General features: G+C 34.9%; 1 protein-coding gene across 4 annotated transcripts in view; it reads left to right on the top strand.

The window, feature by feature from the left end:
• The first annotated feature begins 267 nt into the window (after positions 1-267).
• Positions 268-10,171, top strand: part of LOC120123588 (LMBR1 domain-containing protein 2 homolog A-like) — a 34,902-nt gene continuing 24,998 nt past the window's right edge. Inside the window, exons 1-14 of one of the 4 annotated variants that reach the window (XM_039142434.1) lie at positions 269-547; positions 679-767; positions 1,168-1,326; positions 1,655-1,868; positions 2,452-2,538; positions 2,632-2,771; positions 3,051-3,131; positions 3,230-3,294; positions 3,662-3,837; positions 4,139-4,269; positions 4,382-4,466; positions 5,262-5,475; positions 5,995-6,095; positions 6,257-6,926. In XM_039142434.1, coding sequence (XP_038998365.1) covers positions 380-547; positions 679-767; positions 1,168-1,326; positions 1,655-1,868; positions 2,452-2,538; positions 2,632-2,771; positions 3,051-3,131; positions 3,230-3,294; positions 3,662-3,837; positions 4,139-4,269; positions 4,382-4,466; positions 5,262-5,475; positions 5,995-6,095; positions 6,257-6,706 — 2,160 coding nt within the window. In that variant the 5' untranslated portion in view covers positions 269-379 and the 3' untranslated portion in view covers positions 6,707-6,926. Of the gene's footprint in view, positions 548-678; positions 768-1,120; positions 1,327-1,654; positions 1,869-2,451; positions 2,539-2,631; positions 2,772-3,050; positions 3,132-3,229; positions 3,295-3,661; positions 3,838-4,138; positions 4,270-4,381; positions 4,467-5,261; positions 5,480-5,994; positions 6,096-6,256; positions 6,927-10,171 lie in introns of those variants that run through there. The other 3 variants (XM_039142436.1, XM_039142435.1, XM_039142437.1) reach the window with 3 other exon arrangements.

Genomic DNA, 10,171 nt, shown 5'->3' with positions numbered 1-10,171 from the left:
ATTTTTTAACAAAAATGATGAATTTGAAATATAATGAACTGTATGGTGACCATTTTGTAACTTTCGATAGTTAATGGACTCAACAAAGCACCACTCTATAGTCAAAGGATCATTTTAAAACTTTTAATAATTAAGAGACTTAATAAAATAGTACTCTATAATCGAGGGACCATTTGTGTACTTTAACCTACAAATTTGGAAAGGAGCTGTCAAGCGTTAAAACACGGTGACTTTGAATTAACGGTTTAACAAATGAAGAACAATCTTTAGTTTTTTAGCGTTTGAGTGTTTCTTCTTCAATTTCCCTTTCAAGACAAACCCCAAACCACAAGCGACTCATCGGAGATCCTCAACGATCGGAATTTAAAGGCAAGGAGAGATGTGGGTATTTTACCTGATCTCGTTGCCTTTAACCCTAGGCATGGTTGTTTTCACCTTGAGGTACTTCGCCGGCCCCGATGTCCCTCGTTACGTCCTCTTCACCGTGGGATATACTTGGTTCTGTTCCCTCTCCATCATCATTCTGGTGCCCGCCGATATTTGGACGGTGAATCCTTTTTCTTTTCATAATTCCATTTTAAATTTTGGTTTATCTTAATTAATCGCGTTTTGTCTTTCTTTCTTATGGGTAAGATTGGGTTACCGGAATTCGAAACTTTTCTGTTAATTTTTGTGCAGACGATATCGAAGCCGGAAAATGCTAATGAAAATGGAGGAATTTCGTTCTTTTGGAGCTGGTCTTATTGGGGTACCTTTCTTCTTACCTGGTACGTTTAACTTCTATCATTTTTGGAACTGAAATTCTTGCGGAAATGAAAATTTAATGTATTCTAGATTAGTTTCTTTAGAATCACATTTGGTTAAATTTTCTATAAATTTGGCAATCTCATTCTTTGGGATGGATGTGTTTCTTAGATTTATTTACCTTTTGTTCTCCTCTGAATGTCAAAAAGCTAAAGTCTGTGTTCATATTGTCGTTGCTTTGCTGCCGGTTCTTCAGGTGGGTTTGAAATGAATGAGTTAATGTTGTACTTGTACCTTTTGTTGAACTGTCCATTGTGTTATTGTTTCGGGATGTTTTTGTTGCAAGTAGAGATGATTCTTGCTGTTGGTTTTCTAGATTGTTGTGCATTTCCTCATATAATTAATTATGTTATCTCTAAGCAGGGCTGTGGTGCCCCTTATTCAGGGTTTTGAAGATGCTGGAGACTTCTCTATGACTGAAAGATTGAAGACTAGTGTGCATGTCAACTTAGTTTTCTATTCAGTCGTGGGTTCTATTGGCCTTGTGGGACTTATTCTCCTCATCACAATGAACAGGAACTGGTACATTATTCTTTCTTTATAAATCACTGATTTTCTTTTGTTTTATAATAGGCTATAGTATCTGATACGACCTTGATTGTCTTATAAAGATTAAGATTATACTGGAAGTTGTTTCAAGTTCTTACATCATCTCTTAAGTATCTGGCATCTCTTGCCTCTCTGTTTGTATCCTATGTGCTTTTATGGATCAAATATGTATGTTACATGAAGATGCTTTCCAAATTATGGGTTCTGCGAAGTGTAGAACAATGGACAGAAAAGATTTTTCTTGTATGCCAACTGACACATTGTTCTTATAACTTGTTACTTGATAACTTTATCGTGTCAGGAGTGGTGGTATCCTTGGTTTAGCTATGGCCTTGTCCAATACGTTTGGGCTAGTTACGGGAGCATTTCTTCTTGGCTTTGGCTTGAGTGAAATTCCGAAGACCCTTTGGAGAAATGCAGATTGGACAACCCGCCAAAAAGTTCTCACACATAAAATTGCCAAAATGGCTGTGAAGCTTGATGAAGCTCATCAGGAGCTTTCAAATGCTATTGTGGTATTTGCTATCCCCATTATTTTTTGTAAATTCTTTCTCATCTTCACACCCACTTTCATAAAAATGATCCTGTGCATATACAAGTCTATCCTAGTAGAATAATGGTGTTTGTAGAGGCTCATATGCATGTCAAGACCTCACTTTCATTCATTCTTAGTCACATGCGTGCATATAGGAATGATCACACACACATTTGTTCATTTTTACATTTGTGCAAGTGAATACTTTGGAGATTCCACATGCTATTAGCAATCAGTTTGTTAGCAGTTAGCAATTTATTTTTATCTCGTTTTTTCCTCCATGGCCAAAAATTATTCAGCTATTTTTAGGCTCATATGCATGTCAAGACCTCTCTGTCATTCATTCTTAGTCACATGCTTGCATGTAGGCATGAACACGCATGTATTTGTTCATTTTTACATTTTGGCATTTTTGCAAGTGAATGCTTTTGTGTTTCCACTTGCTATTTGTGACCAGTTTAGCAATTTATATTTATATCGTGTTTTCATCCATGGCGTTGTTCAGCTAGTTTTATGTTAATTGTAATGGATTGTTTTGTCTAACTACCCATTTGCTTTATCAGGTTGCCCAAGCAACATCCAACCAGATGTCCAAGCGTGATCCTTTGAGGCCATACATGGATGTCGTTGATAATATGTTGGCTCAAATGGTATTTTCTGTGTTTATTTGCAAGATTTTTTTATGAACAAGGATCCTTTTTATGGAATAGTGCATGACATTGTATGCTTCATATATTCTCCAGTTTAGGGAAGACCCTTCTTTTAAGCCACAAGGTGGTCGGTTGGGAGAAAATGATATGGACTATGATTCAGATGAGAAATCAATGGCAACGCTCAGACGTCATCTTAGGCTAGCTCGTGAAGAATATTATCGCTACAAAAGGTAAACTGATTGCCAATTTTACACTTTCAATTCCACTTGATCCAAGTTGTTTACCATCTTCAAACTGCTTTATATGTTCTGGAAAATGGTTTTTTTTTAGATAGAGGAAAGTTGTTATTTTAATGCTCTGGTTTTGTAATAATTTTAATGATGTCCTATGGGTGTAAGTAACTACGTTTCTTCATTCCTAGATTTGAATAGGGTGCATATAAACTTTCAATCTGACCTTGTATTCAAAACTTTTGCTTCTTCGTATCTGAAACATGGTTGGTTTTGCAGTGAGTATATGACTTATGTCTCAGAGGCACTTCAGCTTGAAGATACAATAAAAAATTACGAGCGTCGTAGTTCAACCGGATGGTTTTCTTCTAACCTTGTTTTCTTCTGTCTATATTAGTCTTATGACATTCTGGTTGCTTTTCCTGTATCATTAATGTTCATATTTGATGTCGTTTCAGGAAATATGTATCAAGTTTCAGACCTGGTCGCTCTGGGAAGATAGGAACCCTCTTAGATACAATAGGTATGTAGACCTCTATTGACTTTGTGTTGCACAAACTGTATATCTTGTTTCATGATTCTTTACTCTTGTTTCGTTCTTTGGGAGACCCTAAAACCTTTTGTTCTTTTACTTCGCCTAGTTTCTCTAAGAAGAGTTGCTGGAGACATCATTTGAAATCAACACTTCATATTATCTTCCCGTTTGATTTGGATTATATGGATGTGTTATATTCAGTTCATAAGTATTGGCAGTATTCTGAAAGAATGCAGTGTTTTGTATGGTTCTTGGATGTGTGTAGGTTCCTTGAGGGATGGATATAATCCTTTTCTATCCATGAGCAAAAGTTTTATTATAATAGTTTTTAACACAAATGATTGTTCTTTTGCAGAATTTATTTGGCGATGCATCTTATGGAAACAACTAAAGAAGGTCTTGGCTGTTATACTTGGCATCATTTCCTCAGCAATTCTTTTAGCTGAGGCTACACTTTTACCTAGAGGAGTTGACCTCTCTCTTTTCTCTATCCTTATAAATTCCGTAAAGAAGGATGAGGTGCTTGTACAGGTAAAACTTTTGCATTTTTCTCCTGTGAAGAGATTCAACTCGTGCAATTTCATAGAGATTCTGTAATCTTGATTCAATTACTTGATTGGGAATCTGGGATAGAAATTAGGTCTTGGAAATCTTCAATTTGGCAATTCTGTAGTTATATTCTTTCTTGCCTTGTGCATGTTTACACTTCAAAATTGCCTCACTGTTGCATGTAGTTGATAACTAATGCCATTGAGATCTCATCTTTTGTGCTCTCTTCTGGACCATCCTCTCTTTTTTCCCCGACTTTTATGCTGATTACCTTTTCTTCCAGGCCTTTGCTTTTGTACCTTTGATGTATATGTGCATCTGCACATACTATTCCTTGTTCAAGGTTGGAATGTTAATGTTTTACTCATTAACACCACGGCAAACTAGCTCAGTCAGCTTGCTCATGATATGCTCGTAAGTTTACCTTGGAGATCTATTGTTTTTGACTTTCGTTTTTTGCCTTTTAATTAATTAATTTGTTTATTTTCATTTTGGTAATGAAAATAATGATAAACATGTTTTCTAGGATGGTTGCTCGATATGCTCCCCCAATTTCTTACAACTTTCTCAATCTCATTAGCCTTCATGGTAAAAAGACCATATTTGAAATGGTAATTATTTTACTTCATTCTTCAGCTGTCAAACATTACACGCAGTGATTTCAGTGCTTATGGAAATTGCAAGAAAGATAAATATGGCTTGGTCGTGTTGATGACTAGATTGGCATTTCACGTATCATTTGTAATGGACAAAGTTATTGGAATAAGGCAGCAATTATTCTTAATCTGTTTCGAAATGTTGATCCTTTTTGGCTTAGAGGGGGTATATAATATACTGTTCCTATGTGTACTTAGTGCTGGTTGTCACTGTTATCAGTCATGAGAAAAAAAAATTATTATCTTTATTTGTTTCTAAATGTTACAGTTTTTGGTTTGTAAGGTGAAAATGCTACTATTGTTTAGTGTCTGGTTTGATGTGCTAATTTGGTGTCTCACTATTAGCCACCAAAAAAATAGAAGAAAAGCTGCTTTGGCTTTTCAGTGACCTCTTGAGTGGACAGTTATCTTGTGGTATTTGGATTTTCTGTTAAGAAATCAGGATGCTTTCACGTAACATTAATATCTTTTTAGTAAAGCAGCTTTTGGTTCCCACTATCTTTTTTGGTTGGTTAGCTGTCATATAACTTGGGAATTTTTTGTCTGATCTGAATTCTGAAACTTGTTTCAACCTCCAGTCCCCAAAATTTCACAAACACAATATATTGCACTGTAGCATAATTGGTCCATTTTTTAATGTTTATATTTTATTTTTTACTTTGCTGCCTTGTTATCGAACTAGACACGTGTTCCATTCTTTTTCTTCCACTTCATGGTTTTTGACGATAATCTTTAAACTTCTCCTTGCAGCGAATGGGGAACATTGATGATGCTGTACCTTTCTTTGGAGAAGGGTTCAACAATATTTATCCAATTATTATGGTTTTTTACACCTTGTTAGTTGCTGGCAATTTCTTTAATCGCGTAGTTGGTTTCTTCGGGAGCTGGAAGAGACTGAGATTTCAAACTGAGGCAGATGATGTGGATGGGTTCGATCCCTCGGGATTAATTATCCTGCAAAAGGGTAAGGATGCCAATACTCCGTTATTCTAACTAGTAATCACTGTAAATAAACTCTTTTAACTTTTCTAGTCTTTCACAGGTTGGACATGCACAATTTAAGAAGTGTGTTCGACATTTGCATGATAGGACCTGTTATTATAGTTAGTGATCGTGCTTTACCTGTTAAGGTTGCAATAGTAAAATAACTAATTAAGGTTGCAATAGTCTAATTTTTAGTGTTGTTTTATTTATCACTTGCATAGCTGGTTGCGAATTTCTTGATGAAATCAACGGCATAGATGTGTCCGTGACTCCTTCAAGAGATGAGGGGCTGTCATGTAAGAATTTTCCATAATTACTGCCGGTCTCAGTTTGGTGATGACAATATGTATATGGTTTGGAATGACAAGTATTATAACGAGGGGAGCAGCAGTGATTCGCGAATTATGCAGAGATCCAATCTTTATCATGGTTAAATTCCTTGCTAAGAATTATTTAGATACATGACCAGGAGTTGATAATTTTTTTTTACTCTTTACAGAGCGATCTTGGCTTGAGCAAGGATGCCAGGTTGGCGAACAAGTAATTCCATTGGCGAGAAATTTTAATGGCGGCGATATCGAGCATGGCAACAATAGTACAGTATGTAATCACCCTTAAAATATATATGCAGTCTTTTTATAGTGCAACTAATCAAAGATCTCATGAATTATAATCCCTCTTCTTTCTACTCTGCAAAATGTTTTCTTTTTCACCTAAAGCCTATGGTTATGTTCATTTTCTAACTTATGTAAAATGCTCAGGATAGGACTGTTGGAGAAATGAAGGCAGCTACCACTTCGGCCGCCGGTGGTGTGAAGGATTCTCCCTCAAGGCCTATGAAAGAAGAGACCCGTAAATATGCCTCAAGCAGAGAAGCCATCAGCAGCAAGTACGCAGCCATGAGAGAACTGGGTCGACAAATGTCGAATCCGAAACCAACGGAGAGTAACATAACCTCTGCTAAGGTCTCACTGCTTGAAGCAAGCGACTCAAATTCCGGTAGCCAAAAGGGATTGGCCTCAACATGGAGGTCAATGAAATCCGGATTTCAAAGTTTTAAAGCAAATATAGAGGCCAGAAAGTTTCTCAATACACGCCAGAATCAGGAAGCCAAACTCATTCCCTCTGTCGGCTCATCCGAGTCCCTAGATGAGATATTCCAGCGATTGAAACGACAGTCTGTAGGCGACAGCGATGAGAACGAGAACTGATACAGAAGCCAAGATCAAGGGTTCCACAGGAAAAAAAATGTACTTGGTGTTGTGTAAACTGTGATACGGAATGTACAGATCAAATGGCCCATTGAATTTTCACAATAGGGGGAGGGGGAAATAATTTCCCATATGATTTCTAGCTAATTTTGTCATTTGAATTGAACATGTAGACTGATCTTTTCACGTGATATAATAGTACAATTCTAGATGGGGTGTAAATGAACCGGGTTTAAATGAATAACGTTGTGTTTGTATTTGTTTGTTAATTTTTTTAGGGTGTTCATGTTTAATTTGTGTTCGTTTAAATTGTTAATATTGTGGTTGTGGTTGTTTGTTTTTTAAGGCGGTGGTGTTCGACCTTTTTAGCGTTTGCAAACACATTTAACATTTGCTAACATGTTTGTCTACATGTTCAGAAATAGTGAAATTATGACACTAGTCTTTAAATTCTTTAAACTTCACATTTTAAACTCTAAAGTTTATCCTATGTTTAATTTAGTACATCCATCAATACTTAAAATACAAAAAAATATAATAAAAGAAAAAAAGCGAGGCAGGTAAACGAGCTTATAAACGAGTTTGTTTGTGAATATAAATGAGTCGATAAACAAGTTTATTTGTGAACATAAACGAATCGAACAAATCTATATTGTGTTCGTTCATTTATTAAATGAACATAAAAGATTTGTTTGTAGTAATTTATTTAACTTAATAAATGAACATAAACGAATTTTATACAAACGATTAACAAACAATTCATCAAACACTCTGTTCATTTACTGCACACATTTTGAAGGATGTGATGCATAGACAGGGGTGAGAGGAAAATGAGGAATTTTATTAAAACTGAATCCTACTTCACTCCTGGAATAATTAATCTCATACTTGTTGAATGCGTCAGCACATCCTTCTTCTCCTTGAAATGTACCCACTTTGACCAAAACCCTTTCCTCTTTTTCTCCTTTTTAACCTCCTCCTCCTCCTCCTCCAAGTTTCTTGGAGCGAAAGCAATCGATCTACTCTTCTTCAAACAGTTACCATTACCAACCTTCACCCTGGAAAAAGACAAGGACATCCCCTTGATTCCCATCACCCTCACGACGTTGAACCGGAGAGGCGAAGTTCGAAGACGAAGGCGAGTCAACATGACAGAAATACAGTGAAGAAGCTTATTTGCGTGGGACACAAGTAAGATGAGATAATCTCTCTCTAAGACAACAAGGACAAACACCTTGATTTTCCTGGTGATTTGAGTGCTTCCTACATCCTTCAGAAAAATCCATGAGAATTGACACTTCAAAAGATAAAAATAAATCTTTTAACCACTGAAATTACTTAATTCGTATTAGCGTCATATTTATGTTTCTGAATATTAATATAAAATTGAATGGAAGAGAGCGCACGTGGGGAAGTCTCCTTATGGATGACCACAACTATTGGAGTTCCAGAAAACATCCTGATTCCATGGAGCAGTATCATCATCTCCCCTACGTCTCTCTTGTCTCTATAATAATAAAAAAAGGAAAATGAATAATGCCAAAATTAGTCCCCCAACATTTACTAAAATAGTTATTTTGCCCCCCTAATATATTTTTTGGAAGCATTTTGGCCGCAACGTTTCATTTTAAAAGAAAAAGGCAAGCCTAGAGTAATAATATTGTGTTAACTAATGATTTTCATCTATAGAGGGAGCATTTTGCTCCAAAGTGAAACGTTGGGGCCAAAATATTCTAAAGAAAAAAATAAGAGCTAAAATTACTATTTCAGTAAAAGTTGAGGACTATTTTTGGCATTATGCCTGAAAAAAAAACGTGGTAAGATTTTGTTGTATTATTCATGGAATGAATCCAATGCTTTTGTTTCATGGTGTTGCTCAATTACGTATGTATTTTTAACTCATTTTTTCAACCAAATGTTCGCTCCATGCGTCTTGTTTTTATGGCGGTAAACGAGACGAGACATATCGTGATCTATTCGAGATCAATTCGGTTAAACCTCGATAAATACTCGACTTGAATGGACTCGATTCAAGAACGACTCGAATTCTTAATACCGAAACGAGCAACTTGATGCTCGACTCGAGAAGCTCGCGAACAACTCGAAAATAAAATACAATATAAATTTTTTATGTATTTAAGATTCATGTTCGAGCAATTTCTCCAAAATAAAAGCTTTTGCTACGATAAATCAAGACACTTTCCAAAACTCCTAAAAACCCTAATTCGAGGTTTTCCATGGGGAAATGAGATTAAGTGTGGAAAGTGGAACCAGTTCTAGATGGGAATTCAAAGGTGTAAATTTTAAAAGTTATGGTAGAAATTTATGAGAGAAAAAACGACGATTGAAAGGTTTAATTACATTAAATTTAAAATTTAAATATCTTAAAAAAATAATTAAACCAAATAAAGTGAGGCCATGATTTCTTCTATCAATTTTAAAACGGTTGATGTCATAAAAAATATTATAAAAAAAATTGAGGAGAGACAAAAGCTTAATTATAATAATATCAAAACTATCAGTCGTCTAAAATGTAATTTGACCATTAAAGTTAGGGCATTGCCTATCCCGCCTATAATGTGTCTCCATCCCTGGTAGATGTGAAATTATAAAATTTCAAGAGTACGAAATTATATTATTATTAAAAAGTATTAAAAAAAGCTTAAAGTAAAAATAAATACTTAAACTATTTTTCTTTTTCCTTTTTGGTACTTAAACTACTTTTTGGTCAAATTAGGTTCTTAAACCATTATATTTAATTATATTTAACTATATTATCCTTATTAGGATGGACATAGATCGAGTTGGGTCGAATTTTCAATTAAACTGACCTGACTCAATAAAAATACACCATTCATCATAAACTTGACTCGATCTGATCCAGATAGAGTGTCTTCACTCACCCAAAATCCTAACCACCTTTGAAGATAAAATCCATACCCAACTCGATCCAAAATTTTAACAATCATTTACTTTAAATTAACTATTTAGTACCTAAACATTAGTTTTGGTCTGTTTTAGTACCTAAACTTTCAATTTTTCAAAACTTAACGTTAAATTTTGAACGGTGTACTAAAATAAAACAAAAACTAATGTTTTTAACGGCGGGGTATTAAAATGAAACAAAAACTAAACTTTAGGAATAGTTTAAAAAAAATTAAAAGTTTAGATACTAAAATAGAATAAAACTAATAGTTTAAATACTAAACACGTAATTTACCCAAGCCCCCGTTAATATCATTGCATCTTATTGGTCGCTGAAACGTAAAACAATAGCAGCGTGTCCAAATCATGTTATAATGATGTTTAAAACGATGACGTTTAGCTGTTTCAAAGGTAATAAAAGATCTGAAAATATTAGAGTCAAAACAATGGGAAAGCATGTACTTTCTGTGTGTAATGTGTACTATGAACAAAAATTTCTTGGGTAAACTCCAAGTGTAGTACTTAAATTATTACTTTTAT

Source organism: Hibiscus syriacus, unplaced genomic scaffold (genome assembly GCF_006381635.1).
Source record: "Hibiscus syriacus cultivar Baekdansim isolate YM2019G1 unplaced genomic scaffold, ASM638163v2 tig00110402_pilon, whole genome shotgun sequence".
NCBI lineage: Eukaryota > Viridiplantae > Streptophyta > Magnoliopsida > Malvales > Malvaceae > Hibiscus > Hibiscus syriacus.
Note: the sequence above shows the minus strand (reverse complement) of the source record. Positions and strands in the feature narration are given on the sequence as shown.